The following is a 22,168-nucleotide window of genomic DNA, read 5'->3' as shown; positions in this document are numbered from 1 at the left end:
TTGTTGAGCATTTACTACGGCCAGAGTGGAAAGGACAGTGCTAGGTGCTAAACTTGGGACCACCTTAAGATTCCCTTCCAGACCAAATAATAGATAATTCTTGTTCTTAAAAAGGATGACAATCAATTAGCATTCCCTTGTATTCTGATCACTGACAAACCCAAAAATAGCACTGTAAATGTGAGATAGCAACAAGGAAACACAACAAAAACAGTTTCCAAGTTGCAGTAATCAGCACTCATCATTTGTTACAGATGAGAGGCAAATTATCTCTCAGTTTTTAGCACAAAGGTAGTGAAATTTGGCTTATGTCAACTTGGTGAGATGCCAGGAGGAAACTGATTAGCAAGATGATACAGAAGACAGCTATTTTTCTATCACTTTGTTCTTAAGACTGTTATAGAAAAAAGGGCTATACTGGTGAGAGTTTTCTTCAAGATAGGATGGAATGGAATGCTTGGCTCTCAAAGGGTTCTGGATATTTATCTAGTTTCTTTCTCAGCAACACGACTAGTTAATACTTACTGGATGTTGCTACTATGTGCCAGGTACTATGCTGAGTGCCCTTATCCCCCAAATGTAATATGTAGCTCCCCATGAAAAAGGTGATAGGACCATATTATTCCTATCCTACAGGAGAAGAAACTGAGATTTAGAAAGAGTAAGTAATTCATCCAAAGTCAGGCAGTAAAATGCCAGAGTCCGAACTCTCTGTCTTCTTATAACCTTTACTCTGGTGCTGGTTAAATCTGCTGTCTCCATGACCACAGAATGCCTTTTGATCCATTTGGTATTGTGGTAAAAAGTTACATCACTGGTAACAAGTAAAAATGGTAAGAATGTAGGAAGAGGTTATGTTAAAACCATCACTGCTGCCTGGGGGTTGAGAGAGCAAAAGAAACAGAAAATGAAACATCCACAGTGAAAATCTTCAGAGTACACATTCTGTCAAGATAGATCTTCAAGATAGAATCAAAAGAATAGAGTTCCTAACTCTACAAAGGAAGAGAAAGGTTGGAAAGCATATAAGGCTAAGCATAAAATTTCCTCCTGTTAAAATATTAGTAGTGTTGAAAGAGAAGTTAAGAAACAGAAAACTATATATTGGCAACCAGAATAATATAGACTCATTCATGAAACATAGTATTTTTGTTTGTTTGTTTTTTGCTTGTTTGGGTTTTTTGTTTTTGTTTGTTTGTTTTTGAAAGAGAGAGAGAGAGAGAGTGTGAATGGGAAGAGGGAGAAGGAGAGAGAGAATCCCAAGCAGGTTCCATGCCCACAGTGGGGCCCAAGGTAGGGCTCAAGTTCACGACCCTGAGAGCATGACCCTGAGCCAAAATAAAAAATTCAGACACTTAACTGACTGAGCCAACCAGTTGTCTCCATAGCAGTCATTGTTAAAGAAAGGGGTCAATCAATAGTTATTGCCAGTTATGTGCTAAACTCTGTGTTAAATACCTTAAGAAAAACAGATTTATGCATTATCACATCCCACTTTTTATTAAAAGTTTGTACTTACAAATCAAAAGGTTATGTACATGCTTAACAGTATTATTATAGATGACCAAAAATTAGTACTGTCATTAAAGCTCAAGTTATTCCATGGAATTTTTTTTTTTTTTCTTATGAAATCACACAGCCTCCTTTGAGTTCCTTGAAGGGGTTTTTGTCCTCTGGGATACCCTTTACTAGTGGATCTTCCCCAGATCTTTCTTCAACATAATCCCTTACTTCTTCACAACATTTGGAGACCTTAAAGGGAAGGAGAAAGAAATGACACATTTTGTTTAATACAGAATACTGCAGAATCCAAGAATGTATTATAATTTCTGTGTTCTTTTTGATGTGTTCTGCTTTCCACCACTGCATATGTATTTTCTAGGAGAGAAGAAAAAAAATAGCTGCTCTTTTTTCCTGTCCTGGATATCTTCAGGTAAAGGAGAACCATTTGGCCATGATTCAGCTAAGGGTTCTCAGGAGATACTGCCTCCAGCTTCTCTAAAGGAGATCAGAACAGGGATCAGAAAACAGCTGGCCACAGAGATCACCAGGGTCACCAGAGTAAAGATTGATTAAATCTGTTTCCTCATTCCAGAAATGTGACCTGTAAAGGTGGAAGGGAATGAATAATTTTTAAATTCTAGGCTTATCACCACTCCTGAATTCTCAGAAGTATACACATATAATTTTATTTTAAACTCATTTACAATGATTGATCATGAGCTCCAGTCAAGGACCTTTGGCTGACTTGTTCACGTGTATCACTGGCATCCAGAACAGAGACTGGATTTAGGTGGTGCTCAGTAAACATGTATTTGTTGAACTAAATCATTATTTTTGTTTATGAGCTTGCCCTTCACTCATCTACCATTATAGCAATGGCTTTATGAAAAATCAGGCTTTAGTAACTTAATGGATTCAGCCAGAGCTTAAATGGTCCATGTGCCATTTAATACACCTTTTAGAAAGAGTCAATGTTCTATAACACATAGAAATATAAATGTGTGCATCTGTGTATACACATATAAACATGCATATCCACACAAGCTCAAAATATTTCTTTTAATGTTCAACTTATTTCCTTTTCACTTATTCTACTGTTCATGACATTAACATGAAACTACTTCATTTCTGGCAGTCCATTAGGTGGCCATTCCATAACTTCTCTAACTAATTCACTGTTTTTTTAAATAAAATATTTATATCATTTTTGTATGCAAATTTCCAGCAACACTAAACATAAGACTTAAGATTACTTTATAACTCTGCAAGTTCATTATCTACATATTAGGAAACATCATTTCTAACTGGGGCAAGGCCTTGGTCAGATGTCTCCTTCATATGAGGATACTCGTAGTTTATACACAATTCTGAAATATGCAGTAATTTAGATTCACATTTTTTTCTTTTCAAAATTCAAAATTAAGATTTAGGTTCACTTTTCCCCCCGTTCCTCCAAACACCAGCTATTTTGGCCCCAACTGGGTGTCAGGAATAGAGGTATTGTAATTCTAGAGTCAGCGAAGGGTTGGTTTTGACAATGTCTAACTAGGATCTGAGGCTATAAAGAGCAATAAATTACCTAAAAATCCTATGTGAGTGTATGTGCTCAATTGCAAATCTGTCAGCTTTAAAAACTGGGTGCAAAGAGTTGTGTCTTCTGACAATACTAGCACCTTGATAGCAGAATAGTATGAACTATTCTGATTCACAGACATCAAATAATTATTTAAAAAGTAATAAAAATTAGTAGAAAGCATTTGGTATGTCCTAGGTATTGCTCTCAGAGATTTAAATACATTATCACATTTATGCTTCCCAGCTGCCCTCTGAATTAGATGCTGTTACTATTCCCATTTTATAGACAATATTTCAGGTGAGTATTCCACAGGGAGAAAGTTGTAGAGCCAGAATCTGAACCAGGGATGTGGTTCCAGTGTCTATCCCCTGGAACCGTTTGAGAAGGACTTTATGCCAGCCTGTGTCAAAACTATAGGTTTGGTATCTAAAATGTGTGTGTGTGTGTGTGTGTGTGTGTGTGTGTGTGTGTGTGTGTGTTTAGTTTTGGCAGTCTGGTATTATGTTAGTTTGACTTCCAAAAGCAAGGAGATTTTGAGTAGCAGGGAAAAGGAACCCCCAAACCTGCTAGATGGTGATGTATGTGATGTTCACCCAAAATAAAAAATCCCAGATAAGCTGGCCACAAACGAATAATAAACATGAATATGATCCAACTGCCTTTCAAACAACAATTCTAAGGAAATAAATAATGAAACAGCATTTGGATGTTTCAAGTCAAGAAGAAAAAATAAATTTCCTTTATTTTCCCCCAAATATAAAGATTTTAACTGTTCTGTTGTATGTTCCAAGCTTTTTGTGCTGTGTATATATTTAATTTTATTTTTATAGAAAAATATGTTTTGCCTGTACGGAAAGGGCAAAAGAGAAGTTTGAGACTATTATAAATGTCAAAGAAGCCAAAATTCCAATATTTATTGGGAATAAGGGTCTTGAGCAAAGTATGAAGATAATACAAATTCCTTTTCTGCTTTGGCTTGATAAAATGTGTTTTGGAAAAAATATAAAATATACTCTTATCACTCATAGAGGAGTTTTATTCTACTTACTTTCCTAAAATGAAAAAATCTAAAATACATATCTACATTTTCCAAGCTTTAGTCACTGTTTGTTTGGAGGAAACTTTTACTCCTTTGCCACGCCTCTCCTTTTAATGGCAGAGAACTCTTGGTAACCATTTCCAAGATCTGTCAGATGTTTTTAGGAGGAATGAGCAAATTCTTGTGCTTGAACTCATTTTTATTTGCAAAGAAGGAATAGCGTGTACTCATTCATTACCAGCCATGACAGTGCTGGCGGAAATGAGGTCTTGGCTAAAAGTATTTAAACATCAAAGTATTACATTAAATAAAAAGAAACATCAATTTAGAAAAAGAAAAATAAAATGCCTATGTATGCATTGCTTCATTTTACTGCTGAACTAAAACATGGTCTCTGTCTCATTTTCTTTGTTTCCTTTTTCTTTCCCTCTCTTTCCTTCTTTTTTAAAACAATTCTATGAAAACAGAAAAACATTTTTAGTTTTGTGGTCATACAAAAACAGTCTAAGGATTTGGCCCATGGAAAATAGTTTGCGAAACCTTCCATTTAAAGTCTGAATCAAGAGATAATTATGATTATTAATTTTCTTATTCTCTAATGCATTTTTACCTGAACAATTCATTTCTAGCTACATTGAGACTCTCTAGTGAATGGTGTGGGGGAGGACAAATCATTTTCCCTCTACTCTTTAAGGTTCTTAATTGAGACACTCCTGCTAATGAAAAAGGCAGATTAACAGGAGAAAAACACACCAAAATTTAATAGCATGTATACCTCCTTTGTACATGGGAGAGATCCAGGAAAACCAAAATGGCCCAGGACACCCCCTTAAATACCATCTCCAGCTGAAGACAAAAAATGTTGGGGTTTGGGGACAGAAAGGCCAGTTATGGGAGGTTTTCAGGAAAAGCAGTCATCAAAAGCCCACTTAATTCAAGTGCATTTAAGTCCTTGCCTTCTCTCCTAATAAGAGTTTTAGAGTCATCCTTCTCTTCCTGGTACAGAGAGGGAGACTTTATAAATGGAGACTTCTCTTATAACTGTAAATGTCTCTTACAAAAGGACGACTTCTACTTGGTTTTCAGATATTCTCCTACCTGCTATTTCTTAAAAATAACCAGCCTAAAACAATACTTATGTTAAGGAAATATATTTTGTTTGGGGTGGCAAATTCTGCTCCCCTGTGACAGGTCCTCACCTGGCAGTCCTACCATATCTATAGTTTAAAATAAAATTCAAAAGGGAGCAATGGTTTACCAGCATTCTTTCCAGGGTCACTTCTTTCTTGAGCTGGTCAACTTCCATCTTCAATTTGTCCTTTTCTGTCAAGTCTTCAATATTGATCACTGGCATCTTTTGCCTGCTGAAAAAAGAGACAGTTCATACATACACCAAATTTCTGGACATGGTTCAGGTCAATATTAGCCAGTCCCTCCCTCTGCTCTTAACTTACTAAGGGAACTGTTTCTTTGTTTCAGCTTTCTAGGATAACTGATTTCTTACGAATGCTCTCTGAACAATTCCAGCACTGCACACTAGCCTTGCAATTTTAAAGCTTCTTTATAATCTTCACTAATATGATTAAACCAAGCATTTGACTCTAACCACCTGCTAGTAGGTTTGTAGGGATGTGGGAGAGATCAGTTTAGTCAGCATACAGTCTTAAACATCCAAAGCTCCTCCTTTTCTCTGTTTTGTTTTATTGTTGTTTTTTTTGTATAGTGTAAATATTTGTGTTTCCAACACTCAATCTTCAACACCAAAACTCTCCATTATATGATATACACCATTTAAATGAGCCTGAGGTCATTCTGAGGACTGGATTAATCCTCTAAAATGCTAGAGTAATCTGGTATTAACAGAGAACTATACACAAACTGTTACTATAAGTTCTTTACAAATAGCAGGTTGTAATATGAAACAATAGAGTGGAGATATAGCAAACAACCTCATTAATCAGAAACAAGCATGTTACTTAGAATTTCTCTCTAAACAATACCAGGAAGTTCTGTGTAACCGTCACAATGCACTGGAAAGCAATCATGACCAAACATATCAGGTTAAAGGTGACATAGTGGGCATACTGTTGGACATCATAAAAGAAGGATCTTCTGCACTCTCAGCAATCTCTTTTCCTTAATTAGATCAATGGGCAACGGGGGAAAATGGTGCAGTAGCTGGTGGTACCCATATGCAAAATGGAAAGTATTTCATTGTAGTTAAGTGACATCGCACTTAAAACCTCTCCTTTTTTTGTATTCTTTTTTTCTACTTTGTCTCCCTGGTCCAGTTTTTATAATGAGATATTTTTATGAAAGTAGACATATTTAGGTCACATGTTATTTCAGCGAACAAAACATTGCATATTTATATACAAATACTCTGCTAATAATTTATGAGCAATTAACTTATTTCCTTATAGTGATATAGTGTTATCATTTCCAAAACCTTTGAGGAAATACTATTTCCCTTCTCGATCTTATAATGGACTCTTCTTCTTTGGGAAACAGACATTTTCACATATTTTTAGGGGCAAATGCCTAAATATGCCAGCACAGATATAGAAAAGAACACTCTATGAGGACCCAAAGTCAATGTTTCTCTTACCTTTTTATTTTTGCTTCTCTGTTCTTAATTTAGCAAACAATATGACACAAAAAGATTGTTCTTCAACCTGTGTAATTGTGTAATTGTTGTTTGGTATTTGAGGGAGATATTCATTCTCCCCTTCCTTCTTAACTGCATTCAGACTATCTGTAACCATTCACAAGCAAATCTACATCTGCTGATCATTTTTAGTGGTTGAGATTATCCTTGGCACATTTTTTCTCCATCTTGAAAAACTAATTCCACTGGCAATGACTCTCACACTTCAGTGTGTATAAGAATCGCTTTAGGAACTTGTTAAAATATGAGCCCAATTGAAGAGGTTTTGATTTGGAATAGGGCTTAGAATTTAATTTTCTCTGTTTTAGAGAATCCCTACCATGTTATTGACAATGATCACTCTTTGACTCTTGCTAGGGGTGTGGCCCTGATCAAGTTACTTAAATTCTCTGTGCCTCAGTTCACTAGGAAATTAGAGCAATATGATTATGTAGGTTGCAGATGTCTTGGGAGGGATCAATATTACATAACGGTATGTGGCACGGAATATGTGCTCAGTACATGTTAGTTGGGTTACCCACTTATTCTGCACCTCTAGACTTTCAAAATCGGATATCTTACATGGCACTCGCTGATAGGTGGCTTTATAAGTGCTCTTTAGGGATATCATGTGGACATGATTTGGGTCCCTTAATATCATGGGTAGCAGATGCTGTTGGTGCCCTTCCTAGATTTCCCTTTCCAGAGTGGGGTGTTCATTTTCCCAGAGGTGCACATGTTGACTGCCAAGGGCAAGCCTTCTGCATGGATTTGTTCTTGGCTGATGGCAACGACTTCGACTGGTGATGTCTGGGAGATTATGGTTTCAATTGGCCCCTGTGAGTGACCTTTAGTGTAGGGCTAGCTGAAGTGAGGTTGTAACAGTTCAGGGGGTGCCTCTGGGCTGAAAAATCCTGTAATTGAGAACCTTCCAGAGCTCCCCATGGAGTCAGGATATGCTAGACATCTGAGACTATACCTTTGCTTAACCTCTGCTTCATCTTGCTTTCTACCTTCCTTCAGAGATTTCTTGTGAGAGCTCATCCTTGGTAAATCACTTGGACAAGGATCCCTGTCTTAGGCACTGATTCTGACAAATCTAAGACACAAAAGGTTATAAGGACTTTTATAAGAGCATCTAAGTCTTTCACAACTTTTATGTCCTTACTCCTGCCCATTGTTCAATATATAAAAGAGAATCATGGGGTGTAGATACAGTCACTAGCAAGCTATGTCATAAATATTCACCTAGCCATAGAAAAAAGTACAAAGTATGTAACACCAATTTACTAACAAATGATCTCTGAACTCTAAAATTCAATAATACTTTAAGCAAAACACATTTCATTTGGTGGAGGCGAATCTTAGAAGATGAGGGAATGCTTGCCAAACTTGATGCCATGGGACTTACATGAGAAAATTCAAAGAGTGAGGATCAAAACTCTAACTTCCTTCAAAGACAGCCAGCCAAAGAAAGGGCAGTGTATATTGTCTGCATGGAGTCCCAAGGCTCAGAGTTGCATTGAAGGGTTTAAATGAATTCAGATATGACATCATCCAATCATCCTTAAACCCATTTTACAGATGAAGTAAAGGCAGTCCAGACAGTTGAAGTGACCCAAATCATAAAAGGGGTGGCAACAGAGCTGGGCTATAACACAGGTGCTTGGTTTTTGGTCTGGGGTGTTTTCAAATCCAACACACTTCTGTTACCCTTCCCAAATAAGTGTAAAAGCATAGATTTGTTGTGTCACACTTTAGAATTACACAGGAAGAAAGTACAGAATTGAAAAAAAGGGGCACTAAGCCTCTCTGTCCTATCCCCCCCACCCCTGGCCCTAATCTCTGGGCAGCTGAAAGCTTCCAACTGAGCCTCCTCTACATGGGAAGTTCTCAGAGGGGCTAGATCATATTACTGGCACTATTACCAAGCATCCTTATCCCCCTTCCACCAGAATATAAAAGAGAAGGACTGAAGACTCAGACCAACAAGCTAAGGCGCAATTATAGCTAATTCATGGGGGGGGTGCTACCTACCCCTATAAGTAGAAGATATTTGCCCTTTTACTTCTTCCATCTTGCCTACTATCAGAGGAGGTAAGGTCCAACAAAGTAAAGAGATAAGAAGGGGGAAAAAGTACCTCAGAGCTGTACCCCATTCATAGAGCAGGGGTTCTCTGTGGGAGGCAATACCGCCCCTCCCAGGGCTTTTTGAAAATATGTCAGGTTGTTTATGGTTTTCAGGGGTTTTGTGGGTGCGAGTATGGGATGTAGAGAAGATAGAAAGATTTAGAGTAGCTTAAGTGTCTCACTAATATTGTCCATAGTTTTCTTGTTAATCTATTCAAGAATTAAAGTGGGCTAGTATAAAGATCAAAAGCTACCTGTTTTCTATTTGTTTTTACACATTATATAGATAAGCATATTTTGAAGTAAGGCAACTCGACAAAATATTGAACTTACAAAATCTGTATTAGTGGAAATTATTAAAATTATTTTTAGAAGTCCCCTGTTTTATACAGAAGATAAATCACACATTCTTTGAAATAGAAATGTTGCTAACACACTTTAAATATTTTGATTTATAAACATTCCATTTGACACATTGTTTTCAGAAACAAATCCACTATATTATTTACAGTAAATTTGCAATCATAGGGCTATAAATTTTCTTATCTTGTACTATTCTTTTCCATCTTACATTATACTTAGGACTATAAAAATAGCTAACATATTCATTCATCCAACAAACATTTACTGAGGACTATTATGTTCTAGACTCTATTCTAGATGCTTGAGGGTAGAACAGAAAAAAAATACAGAAAATGTTACTCATGAGGAACATACATTCTAATGAAGGGGAAAGGCAATAAACAAGATAAAATGTAACATATATTAATTGTGATAAGTACTAGGGGAGGTATAATAAGTAATTTGTTTATTCCACAGACACTTATAAGATTCTACTTTCCATAAGTCTAGCTCTCAGCACTGGGAAACAATGGTGACTACAACAGGAAAGCTTCCTGCTGTCACAGAGCTTACGTAATAGTCAAAGGATCAGACAAGTGAAACAAAATGAATAAACATAGCGATTTAAACTGATAAATGCTATAGTTCGTGATAAGGAGGACTAGGATGTGAAGCAACATCATCTAGACTGATTAGAAGTAGTCAGCGGGACTGACTGTCCAGAAGGAGACAGTAAAGGTCAGTAGACAAGCATTTCATGCAAGGAGGAGGGCTAAGCAGAGGGAACAGCTCATGCAATGGGCAGGATGTGGGAACAAATTTGTTGTACAAGAACAGAAAACACTATGTAACAAGTAGAGTAAGATAGAAGGAGAGTGATGGGGTGAGGTCAGGAACGGAGACAGTAGCCAAGTCACGTAGAGTGACTCAGAGGAGTGGTAAGGAATAAAGTGAGGAGCCAATGAAGGGTTCAGATTCTACTTTGAAAAAAGTGAGGTGTGTGGGGTTGAAGGGTAACTACAGCGGAAACTGGGATTTTATGGAAGAACGTAACGGAAGAGTCCCTTAAGAACAGGTGGATTTGAACAATATTGGTGGCCACGGATATAAGGAAATAGGGCAGATTAAAAATGTGATTTGCAGATAGAATTGACAGGACTATTGATGGATTGGGTGATGAAAAGATGGGAGATGTCAAGAGTGATTCCACAGTTTTGGACTTGAAAGTCTAAGTAGAAGTGTCACTGACAGAAAGAAGGAAGATTGGGGCATATGGTCAAGATTTCAGTTTAAGACATATAATATTTGAGGGGCTCCTGAGTGACTCAGTGGGGTAAAGCCTCTGCCTTCGGCGCACGTCATGATCCCGGTGTCCTGGGATCCAGCCCTACATCGGGCACTCTGCTCAGCAGGGAGCCTGCTTCCTCCTCTCTTTCTGCTTGCCTCTCTCCCTACTTGTGATCTCTGTAATCAAATAAATAAATAAAATCTTTAAAAAAAAAGAAATATAATATTTGAGATGTCTATTGGATATCCAGGTAGAGATATTTAGAAGATGTAAGCATTTGGAATTCAGAGCTGAGGTAAAGACTATACACAAATATGTGTGTGTGTGTGTGTGTGTGTGTGTACACTTAAAATCGCATAAGAAGAAAGTTCAGTTAGAAAGGAGTTCTCAAGGTTGAACTTTGAGTCATTCCACTTTTAATGGGCAGGTAGAGGAGAAGGACAGATTGAGAAGGAATAGTCAACTAAGTAGGGGAAACCAGAAGAATGTGGAAAAACTAAAAACTAAAAGAAAAGCATTCCAAGAGTGAGGAAGAATCTGAAATGGTTAAATACTGCTGAAATGGAAAAACATGGTCCCTGGTGACCTCAGTGGCAACAGCTTTGGATGTTGTATGAATTGAGAGGTCCAGTAAGATGTGGCAATAGGATGAGGTGCCCTTGATGGGAGCACTTCCTGTTCTTCCTCTTCCCAATGTGGAAGTTGAATCAGAGTGCAATGGGGTGGGGGGAGATGAGGAAGTGGAGGCAGATAGTGAAGATAAGATTTCTGCTGGGAAAGGGAGCAATGAAATAAGGCTCTAACAAGAAAGGGGTGGAAAGTCAAATATGAACTTTAAGTTTGGGATGGGAAAAAAAATCAGAGATAGAAATGGAAACTATTGAAAGAACGGATGTTACAGAGGAGTGAGAGGAGTCAAGTCCTCTAGAAGGCAAGAGGTGAAAGGACCTAGGGCAGTAGCTACAGTGTAGGTGTCTGGTTCGACCAGGGCATGCCTTCTACTGTAAGGGAAGGAAAGAGAGTGCCAGACATCCTGCTGACCAAAAGGAAGTTCACACTTCTCTGGCTCATTCAGTAGACCTAGTCCATGCTAGTGTAGTCAACTCTCTTCCAATAACACCTTTTAGTTTGACTCAGTTTCTTCCTTGGCTAGTAGCCAAGAGAGATACACCGAACCCCCAAAGAAATAGTAAGAGTCTTAGGAGATACATTGCCCTTTCAAACTGCAACTATGGCCTCCCCCTGCCCCCAAATGGTAGGTTGGACGCCCCTCCTGTTTGACTTAAGAGATGAACGCTTTTCTATATAAAACTAGAATAAACGAGCATATGCACGGTTTATGACAGACACGTTAGTAAGTATTGTATAACTAACATGAGATTTGGGCTAAGGTATAAAGAAAGGACAATATTTTTGTAAGAAAGAGTGTCTTTATACTTGAAAGGTCAAGCTCCATTACTTTCTGCTATATATAACCCTGAAAATAAGGATTTAGTGATTAACTCTCTCAATCCTCTAATCTGATTATTAACTTTGGCAGGTGTTTCTCTTAGAGCATTATAGCAATGTATTTAAATTGCAGTGATCTGTTTGTTCTCAATTACAAACTTCATGTTTGAGTGAAAAGGAAGTCTGTAATCTAGCTGTCCAGGTACTGAACTGAGGTCATGAGCACATGTTATATATAATAAACCCGACTTCGGGCCCCACTAATATGTAAGAGAAATACATTTGTACAGGGAATGAGACCAGTGGATCAGGATTCCAATGGCCTGAACTAACTGTATAGACATGGCGCCATCATATATTCACCTTAAGTTTCGGTGCTCATTTGCAGAGTGGGAAGCATAAAGTATCACCCTCAGTGGTGATTGTGGGAGATGTAAACTCTCAATAAACATCATATTCATTATTATAGTGCTTGCTATTCCCACATGATATACAGGAGTTAGGGGCAATTTTCTATGTCTCTCCTCCCTTCTTGACATGCCACTCTCTGGTGGATTAGTAGCCCAGGCTAGAATTCTGGGCAGGTGGTGGTGAAGCCATACTGTGCTAGGAAAGTCTTGGATAAAATAGTCCAAACTTTGTCCCAACATTTTGGGTGCCCTACATAGTTAAGTATGCAGCAGTGTGAGTAAGCGAAAAGATGGTTTGCCTCTTAAGTAGGCATGATAGCTGGATGAACATACATCTAGGTAGAAGAGAAAGGGGTTTTTTTTTGAGATTCTGCCTTTCTACAGAAGGCAATGCTTTGCTAGAATCACAACACCTAAAAAAAAAAAAAAAAAAACAACTGACCTAAGCAAGCAGCTGTTTTAAGGAATGAGTCTCTGTCCCGCAGGCATAAAAGTTACAATGTTAGATATGTTTGTGTGGATTGGCTTTTGTTTTGAACTGAGCTCTTACCAAAATTTTATTTCCTCCTCTATAATCCCATAAAACCTAGTACATATCTTTAATATTGTACTGAAAATGCGATATTGCAGTTGGGTTGTGATGTCTACTCTTCTACTCTATTATACTAGGAGATCCCTATATGTATTTGTCTTTGAATTCCAAAACGCCTAGCAGAAGGTTTGGCACGTATTAAATAGTAATTCTGCTTATTTTTAAAATATATGGATGAAGAAATGATCACGGTAAGAGACACATTAAATACCCTATTATCTCGTTCCCCTAAGGAGAACAAGAATAATAAAATTAGGCACAGGGAATGTCTCATCCTCTTAACCTGTTCCACCTTATTATACACTGCTCACAGATGCACTCTCTATACGACAGAGGGCGCACTAGAGTAAACATTTCCTACGTGACCCAACTCGCTAGAAAAACACCTTGCAGGTGAAAGAGTTGCCTAAACTTGAACAAAATCCTCGTGATCCCTAATCTCTCAGAAGAGATGAACTGCCTTTCTTATCAAACGTGTAAAATTCTTGTTCGTGCCAGATGGACTCACTTCAGATTTTATTTTGACGGGACTTCGCTAACATGCAGCAAGAATTTTGCTTATTGAGGAGTTAATCAATAAGTGACTATGATATATAATATATATCCCCAAATCACCGGTTCAGTTAATTCACCTCATTCATTTATGAGCTAGACATGCCACTTCTCTCTGAGGTGTCTGACAGGGAGGAAGACCATCTGTCTTAATCCTCTTGTTAAACTCATAATCACCGTCCAAGCCTGTGTGGCTCTCAGAAGATAGAACATCTTACTTGAGACTTGGGACTTCTAGGAACTAATGTGTTCCAAATCAACTTAGTCTCCATTTTGGGGGAGGGCATGTGGGAGATGGTGAGAAAGACCTAGAAGCAAGGATCTGACACACGCACAGGTGTTCCTGAAGCTTCCGTGTGTTTTCATTCTGATATTTAACGTTCCACTCTGAGGTCTCCGTGCAGTAAAAGGAGTCCAGGTACGGGGATGTAAGGAAGAATACAGGGCTGAATACCAAGAACTAGTCTTCAGCTCTGTCAACAACGAAGGTAAGGAAACATGGCAAGATCTCAATACAGAATTCTGTAAAATGAAAATAGTGGAATGGAGAATATTTATAGTTCCTTCAACATTCAGATTATAAGAACTCCATGCCTTATTTCACAGAACTCCGAACTATTTTGAAACTCTATTTTTAGCCACAGCCACTAAAGTTAATACTTGGTGTAACAATGACAAATCAATCTGGGTGACTGTTCTTTGTGGTTCCCTCCAGCCTTCCACTTCCTGTTGACTTTGGGTAAAGGACTTCTTTTCCTTTGCTATGTGGTAAACTTTTGGCCTAGATACTGGTTTAAGGATATGGAAGTACTGTGACATCCTTATGGAGGCTGGTTGCTGAGATCACATGGCTCCTTCCACATGATGCTAAAGATGAATTCAGTAATTTAAAATAATCCCAGAAAACTTAGATTCCCCTTACATTGGAAGATATGTTTTTCATGGATATAAAGATACTCAAGTGGTTTGCAATTAAGAGGCATAATTTCCTTCCTGATAACTTGGCCTGATCATCTCAAACTTCTAACTGGCCCCATTTATTGAATTCTTCTTCCCTGTCTCTGCTCAGTGGTCACAGGGATGTGAAAGATGCACCTGATTTGGCATAGAATAAAGGAAGGTAATTAACATTTCTTGAGTGCCTCTGAACATGAATTTTCCCTGTGTCCATAGACTCTACACCTGGGGGGTGAACGGCCTGATTTTGGCCCTTTCCCCATTCTCCTTCCCCTCCATGGGAATGCAGCATCCTGTGTCCTTACTAGGACTAAGGCCTCTGCTCTGATTCAAAGAACCCTAAGCTCATTTCCCCCAGAAGAAACCATCCCAAAGTTATATATGATTGTGTGACACCTTCCTAGGCAGAGATGGCACCACAGAGCTCAGCCAAAGAGGAGAGCTGATGAGAGCAATGTCACAGGCTTTCATCCTACGAGGCCAGTTCATGTTGCTCTTTCCTGGCTGTAGTTCCATCTTAATGTTTTGGGCCAAGACTCTCAATTGGACTCAAAACATGGACAATCTGTCTGGATCCTGTGCCTGTGTATAAGGCACTGAAGCCTATCTTTTTGAGTGCTGAGGCCCTTGTCCTTTAATCCTCACAACACGCATGTAAAAATACACTCATTATCCATTTTACAGATAAGGAAACCAAGGCTTAGAGAGTTTATGTGACTGTCCAAAGGAGCAAGGGATAAAATTCATTTTCCCATTGCATCCTGCAATTTTCCAAAATCACCTCCTCTAATATAAGATTCTTCTTTTTATATGAAGCTTAAAGATGATTAAAAAGTACCAGCACATGAGAACAAAGAACAAAAATGACAATAGTCAATGCTGAATGGCAAGTTTGAATCAGTCCTTGAATTTATTTTAGTCCACATGGGAGATATATTTAGTCATATTCAGAAGAATGAAAATCATATTCAGAAGAATGAAAATTTGAAGCTGAATTAACTTTTCTCCTGAAAGTGATACTGGCTGTTTGGTAAAACTTTCCTTCTCTCTTAACGTTTGGGAAGGGCTCATCTGATTCTCCTATGAATGTGTCTTTCCAAAACAGCTGGCTGTTGCAGTGGCTCACATGCTAAAGCCAGTGCATGCCAGCTCCAGTGAACTGATTGTACCTATCTATTTCCAGTTCTGGTTGTTTGAAATTGGCCGTATCGGGAGTACTGACAAACCATGGAAATCAGTAGACTATACAAATCAGCAAACACTTCTAAGTTCCCCTCCTGAGAGCTGGTTGTTAAACATTTGTCCTCACATCTTGGACTGTTAATCATAGATATCTGGTAACCTGACAGCATCAGTGAACACTGAATATTTCCGGGACAGGCTAGTTTTCTTAGGAATAGGATTCTACGGCATGACATCAGAATAACTGAAAACTGGCACAAGGGATCTAGTGTGCAAAATGTCCCGGACTATTAACTCTCTGTGAGCATAGGGTTTCTCAGAAACTTTGACGGGGAACTCCTGAAAACTCCTTCCAGGTCCTCAGGAGAAGCCAGGAATAATTGTTCTCTGGAGAATATTAAATACAACAAGAGGAAAAGGGGGAAGAAGACACATTCATCAAGAGAATCCATTAAAATGTTCACCAAAAGTATCTTCAGTATTTCATGTGAAATCCAAGCATAAATAGTTTGTTTTGTATGAAGAAAAAATCAGACCCAGGCTAATATGTCAGAGGAGCAATGAACGTTCATGCACTGACGATTAGGAATGGGCAGGAAGGGATCCCCTACAGCCACCTTCCTATGGAGTTTCAAGTTCCAGCTCAAAAAACACAGCCACAAATACTAACACAGGGCTGATGAGGGGTGGGGAGGATATAAAATGATACAATCATTTTGGAGAAGTGGCAGTTTTTTTAACATTTATATATATTTTACCCACAAGTAATTAAAGCTTAAACAAGTATGTACGGACTAAGCAGCTTTATTCATAACAGTCTCCAACTAGAAACAACGCAATGACCAGTAACAGGACATTTGTAGTATTCATACGTTGGACTCAGCATTTAAAAGAAATGAACTATTCAATAACATGGTGCGTCTTGAAAACAGTAGTGGAGCAAAAGAAGTACAAACAACACACACTTTATGATTCCATTTTTCAAGAACAGGCAAGACTCTGGTGGTAGGTGGTTGCCCCTGCCTGGGATCAGAAGGACTGACTGGGAGAGGGTATGAGAGAATGTTCTGGGGTGCTGCAAGAGTTCTAATTCTTGTCTGGAATAGTGCTGTACACTTAAGATCTATCATGAGCCTTTTATTAAATGTAAATTAAATCTTGACTGAAAGAAGTACGTATGCATAAATGTAAATAAATACACATAATTGACTTTCTAATCTTTCTAATCGAATCTAATCTAATAATTCGTTGCAAGGAATTAGGCTCTCCTCAGCTGAATTTCACACTTGCTCTCTGCCTTCAAATACTTGGACACTGTGCTTTCATCATGGAGATTCAGGCTTCCCTGTGATGCTGCAAGTTGGAACCTTGTGCAATCACCCCCAGGTCATTTCCCTCTAGCTTGCCAACTTCCTATCACTCACATAATGTCCAGTCTAGTCACTCCTGCAAAGCTAGGAGAAAGTTTGGGAGGCAGGTTCAACCTGGTGGGGATTCCCCCCGCCCATCCCCCACCCCCGCACTTTCCTACACAGGGCTGTGATAGGTCACAGCCTGTGGGGCATGAATCAGCCTCCCGGGCTTCACGCAGGCATGCTCCGCCCCTGTCTGGGGTCTGAAGGACAATCACCCTACATAAAGCAGGCACCCACCGCATCGGCACCCAGGCTGCCTGGAGACTGGACCTTGTGCACCCTCTTCCCGCCTGCACATTCAAGAAACGCCTCGCCCCGAGGGCCACTCAAACGGGACAGCATGGACTTTATGACCGGCATAGGGGTTACACTTCTGTGGTTGGTCCTGTTGATGAGCGGGCGGGGAGTCAATGCTCAGAGCTCTCCAGGTACTGCCCGTTCCAGGGACCCCTCCTCTTTGCGCTGGGCTTTTGCCCTGGGGTAAGCAGGGGTGGTGCTGCAACTGTTGGGTTCCGGACTGCACCCGCTCTCTCTGCCCGCTCTCCCCAGACCCCTGTCGCACAGGACGTCTGGGAGCCGCGGGAAGATATACTCCTGCAGAAGTTTGTACTTTTCTCTCTGCAACTCCCCTTGTGCGGGGAAGCAGAGGGACAGAAGTCCTCGGGAAGCCTCTACCTTCCCGGAGACGTGGCAGGCCTCCTTCCCTCTCTCAGGCTCTCCTTCTGCTCCTCCAGAAGGAAACAATGCTGACATCTGCCTCCAGATGCCCTATGTGGGGCCCTGCCGAGCCCTGCTTCCCCGTTACTACTACGACAGGTTCACACAGAGCTGCCGCCAGTTCTTCTATGGAGGCTGCGAGGGCAATGCCAACAATTTCAGAACTTTGGAGGACTGCGATGAAGCTTGCGGGAGGATAGAAAGTAAGTGGCCTTGCTCAAGCTCAGATCTCCTGGCTGCTAGTAAATTCATTTCCTAGATGCCATTTTCTACAGTAAGTTTTAGCCTTTATTTTCTCAAACATTAAGTAAGGCTCGCTTATTATTTCCAGAAAGTAATCCCAAGTTTACACTGGCTAACAAATTTCTCTCCTAAGTGGCATTTATCATAATTCAGGGTCTGTGCAGAGTCAGTGCAAGAGTTCATCGTAGGGCATAATAATGCAGGGGTGTGATGTATTGGGTACCACATAAGTACTTTTCTTTTTCCTTAGTTCTAAACCCATGTGTTTTTTTTTATGCCTCCTGGAGAGCCCTGTTTCCTCCTGTCGGTTATCCATCAATCTGACAAACTTTTCAGCAGATTTTATTGTTAAGGTGTGATTTAGCTAACTGTAACTTTTCCTTTTGTCCCCTGACACCCAAACTTGTTTTGGGTTAGTACAGGGATATAGTAGAGATCCATGATCATGGTTTCTATTTCATTTTAATCATATTTATTATATCTGGTAAGGCCAGTAACAAAACATGGGACTTCACCATTCAAGGAACTAAGCCAAAGAAAAATGTGTATGTATTCCTATGAATGAGTCTGATTAAGTTCCTATGTAGAAAAATCAGAACACCCTGAGAGAACAGAGAGAGTTTCCACTGTATTTGGCTGACTCGGGTCTGGGGCTGCTACTTAAAAAAAAAAAAAAAAAAAAAAGAGCTAAATAACTGGATGAAAGAAAAGTCTTCTGGGGATTTACTATCCCGGTACTAAATGTGATACCGTTTTCTCCCCAGTTGTTTCTGAAAATGCAGTAAAGTTCTGAAGTAATGCTAAGGAAGTATTACTTACTAATTACTTCAGTAACTTAGTAATTAGTAATACTGAAAGTAAGTAATACTAAGTATTACTAAAGCTAATTTTTGACTAGCATTTTTTATGCCCTCCTTTTCCTAGAAGTTCCTCATAGATGCAGGTTGGAAGTCAGTAAGGGGCAGTGTGGAGTACGCACAGGAAAGTACTTCTTCAACCTAATTTCCATGACATGTGAAAAATTCATATCTGGCGAGTGTCCCAACAATAAGAACAGTTTCCCGGACAAGGATACTTGTATGGCCTACTGTGCACCAAAGAAAAGTAAATACTATTTTTATGGGGTTTCTGTTTCATTTAAGATTTTAGGATGGAAGAAAAGTAATACTTTGATGTGTAATTACATGCCTTGTGTTCTGATGATTTCACATATAGTAGGGTATCAAACCTACTATATATATATATATATATATATATATATATATCTCCTGTGAGGTAGTATTATTATTATTCCCCCATTTATATATGAGAGTACAGACTGCCAGAAGTTAATGACTTGCCAAGTTCTCAGGGCTAGAAAGTCACAAAGCTGTGCATGATTTAAGTTTTTGCTTCCTGTTCGGGATTGTTTCTTTAGGATTATTTCTCATCTTCTCAGTTTACATATAAAAATTACAGTATTCTGGGGGCGCCTGGGTGGCTCAGTCTGTTAAGCATTCAACTCTTGATTTAGGGTCAGGTCATGATCTCAGGCTCCTGGGATCAAGCCCCAAGCATGGAGATTAAGTTTTCTCTCTCCCTTTCCCTCTGCCCTCTTCACTCTCTCTTGCTCTCTCTCTCAAAATAAATAATACCGTTAGGGAACCTGGGTGGCTCAGTTTGGCTCAGGTTTTGATCCCAGAATCCTGCATCGGGCTCCCAGCTCCCCAAGGAGTCTGCTTCTCCCTCTGACCTTCTTCCCTCTCATACTCTCTTTCAATGCCTCTCTCTCAAATAAACAAATAAAATCTTAAAAAAAAAAAGGAGAAATCTTAAAAAAGAAATCACAGTATTCTGAATGCCATGAATTCAGGTTTATATGGAATCACTTGTGTATAGGATGTAGTAGAACATATCCAGACCTCAGATGGTGAATCTTGAAAATTTCTGTCTAAAGTTTTTGGTTAGATTTCTGTAACCTTTAGTAATTGCAAAGTGTAGGACAAAGACCTCTCCATCCTTCTTTTTTCTGCTCCTATTTCTTACCTACATCCCCCCCCCCACCTCCTCAGTCCCTGAAATAACAGGTTACTTGGGCAATATTTCTGTAGAGAGAGGCAATACAGGCATTCTCCCTAGGCATAGCAGAGACACACATACAGAAAGACACATAAATTTAACAAACAAGGAAAACTTGCTCTGGAAGAGATTTGAGGAAGCTCTATAATTGTCCTGTACACAGAATCTCGAGTTAATGAGAAGATGGTTTTGTTGCTTGTGTTTCCTTAAATGTTTTATATAAAGAAAAATGTTCCAATGACTACTTGGGAATTACATAAATGTATACTTAATTAATGATGGAAGGAGAACTGATGAAAATGTTTAAAATAAATCTACCAACACAAGGAAGTTTACTAAAGCATGTCATACATCAACCCTTGAAACACAACCAGTTTCTACTTGACCGTATCTGCTTTTTGGGTTTAATTTCTTAACACATTCAATGATACAAGGACATAACTTCAGAAGAAATTCTCTCCAGTTTATAAAAATTTTAGAATTAACAAACTAGAGCATGCAAGCTTTCTTGAAAATTGAGACACACTTTTTAAATGGTTTGGTATGATATTCTGAATTCAGAATGAAGTTTCAGTAATTAATTTTGGTATTATTACATTTCTAATTTTGTTTTCCCTTTCATCAAGGTCCATCATTTTGCTACAGTCCAAAAGATGGGGGCGAATGCTCTGGTAATGTAACTCGCTATTATTTTAATCCAAGACACAAAGCCTGTGAGGCCTTCACCTATACTGGCTGTGGAGGGAATGACAATAACTTTGATAACATAGAGGACTGCACACGTGTTTGCCTAAAAGGTAGTAGATTTTTTCTTATTCAATTTTTAAATTAACTTTATAAATAATTCATAAGCAAAATTATATTTTTATGTATCCGTTGTCCTAAAAGCACATTGCCATTTCTAGACCATTTCTACGTAAATGGCACTTTAGTACCAGTCAGTTTTGTTAAATACTTGTAGTGGCTAGCTTCAACAGGTAGTAGCTGTATCCTTGCATTTTAAAGGTAGAAAGTTATTAACTTGAGTGGATAGTAAGTAAAACTGACTTTATAATCATTAAAAATAGTTGAGGTGAGTGTGTAAGCATATTGGAAATGTTGATTTAAAGTGAGTCTATGGACTGGAGATATGTGATATTTTTATTTTGTTGACTTTAGCTGTGAAGAAGGAAAAGAATGAGAAGATACCGGACACTATTTTGCCCATGGAAGATAACTAACTTGGAAGGAGTAATTTTAACCTTTTCCCCTGTATGTCATCTTGTGGATGCTACTGGCTCTGTGGTTATATCTGAAGAATAATATGGTGATACAGGAAAATGAATCATTAATGATTTATATATCAGTTTTTATTGCTACAGGTTACTTTTTCATGTAGTTTTACACATAACCAGCTGCTATTCAAATGTGAATCGATTATTTTTAATTTACCATTCACCTATATTTTAATGTAGTTGAATTGCTGCTGTACCTAAGATATAAAAGCAAATAATGACTCACTCATTTCTTGGAGTTGTTCTTCCTGATTTCAGCAGTGATCATAACTGAAAAAAAAGACGATATAGTCATGTTCTCTTAACACATATGATCATAAAAAGGACCAGCAAATACATTTTATTCTGCATTTAAAGGTTGGATTATTAATAAATAAATAAAACAAAATATAAAGAATAGAAAGCATTCCTTGTACAACTGGAAATAAACCAAAACAACTCAACCCAAATGAATAACAAATAATGGCCTAACTGCAGAAATCTGTAATTATTTCTGGTGACTTTCAAAGCCAGTATTTTGACTCTCTTTTAAGGGATATAATCTAAGGGTCAAGTAAATTCTGAAGAAATCTGGAAATGCATTTAGTAATTTTTTTTTAAAGATTTTATTTATTTGGCAGAGAGAGACACAGTGAGAGAGGGAACACAAGCAGGGGAAGTGGGAGAGGGAGAAGCAGGCTTCCCGCTGAGCAGGGAGCCCGATATGGGGCTCCATCCCAGGACCGACACTTAACCAACTGAGCCACCCAAGCATCCCTGCATTTAGTAGTCTTGTTATTAACACTGATATTTTT

At 38.7% G+C, this 22,168-nt stretch overlaps 2 protein-coding genes across 5 annotated transcripts; one reads left to right on the top strand and one right to left on the bottom strand.

The window, feature by feature from the left end:
- Window positions 1-1,238: 1,238 nt before the first annotated feature.
- On the bottom strand, window positions 1,239-21,675 carry GNGT1 (G protein subunit gamma transducin 1). 3 transcript variants are annotated; one of them, XM_045062706.1, is made up of 3 exons: window positions 21,601-21,675; window positions 5,377-5,482; window positions 1,239-1,752 (listed from the first exon to the last, which is right to left on the bottom strand). In XM_045062706.1, exons 2-3 carry the CDS (start codon window positions 5,470-5,472, stop codon window positions 1,624-1,626), a joined length of 225 nt encoding a protein of 74 aa, XP_044918641.1. In that variant the 5' UTR covers window positions 5,473-5,482; window positions 21,601-21,675; the 3' UTR covers window positions 1,239-1,623. The 3 variants fall into 3 exon arrangements, with proteins under 3 accessions (XP_044918641.1, XP_044918642.1, XP_004767922.1); XM_045062707.1 differs by having other exon boundaries at window positions 5,377-5,479; XM_004767865.3 differs by lacking the exon at window positions 21,601-21,675 and adding an exon at window positions 5,573-5,741.
- On the top strand, window positions 17,216-21,599 carry LOC123386962 (tissue factor pathway inhibitor 2-like). Of its 2 annotated transcripts, none has more exons than XM_045062705.1 (5): window positions 17,216-17,510; window positions 17,817-18,002; window positions 18,967-19,146; window positions 20,727-20,897; window positions 21,259-21,599. In XM_045062705.1, the coding sequence occupies exons 1-5, from the start codon at window positions 17,231-17,233 to the stop codon at window positions 21,318-21,320; spliced, it is 879 nt and encodes a 292-aa protein (XP_044918640.1). In that variant the 5' UTR covers window positions 17,216-17,230; the 3' UTR covers window positions 21,321-21,599. The 2 variants fall into 2 exon arrangements, with proteins under 2 accessions (XP_044918640.1, XP_044918639.1); XM_045062704.1 differs by having other exon boundaries at window positions 17,796-18,002.
- Window positions 21,676-22,168: the final 493 nt, after the last annotated feature.

Source organism: Mustela putorius, unplaced genomic scaffold, assembly GCF_011764305.1.
Source record: "Mustela putorius furo isolate JIRA1106 unplaced genomic scaffold, ASM1176430v1.1 tig00003845_pilon_pilon_pilon, whole genome shotgun sequence".
Taxonomy (NCBI): Eukaryota; Metazoa; Chordata; class Mammalia; order Carnivora; family Mustelidae; genus Mustela; species Mustela putorius.
This window is presented reverse-complemented; position numbering and strand designations above follow the sequence as displayed.

Coding starts and splice junctions, on each gene's coding strand:
- GNGT1 (XM_045062706.1), bottom strand. CDS start 5,472: ATGCCAGTGATCAATATTGAAGACTTGACAGAAAAGGACAAATTGAAG. Junction 1,753..5,376: donor TGACCCTGGAAAGAATGCTG/GTAAACCATTGC, acceptor CTTCCCTTTAAG/GTCTCCAAATGTTGTGAAGA.
- LOC123386962 (XM_045062704.1), top strand. CDS start 17,231: ATGAATCAGCCTCCCGGGCTTCACGCAGGCATGCTCCGCCCCTGTCTG. Junction 17,511..17,795: donor CAATGCTCAGAGCTCTCCAG/GTACTGCCCGTT, acceptor TCCCTCTCTCAG/GCTCTCCTTCTGCTCCTCCA. Junction 20,898..21,258: donor CACACGTGTTTGCCTAAAAG/GTAGTAGATTTT, acceptor TGTTGACTTTAG/CTGTGAAGAAGGAAAAGAAT.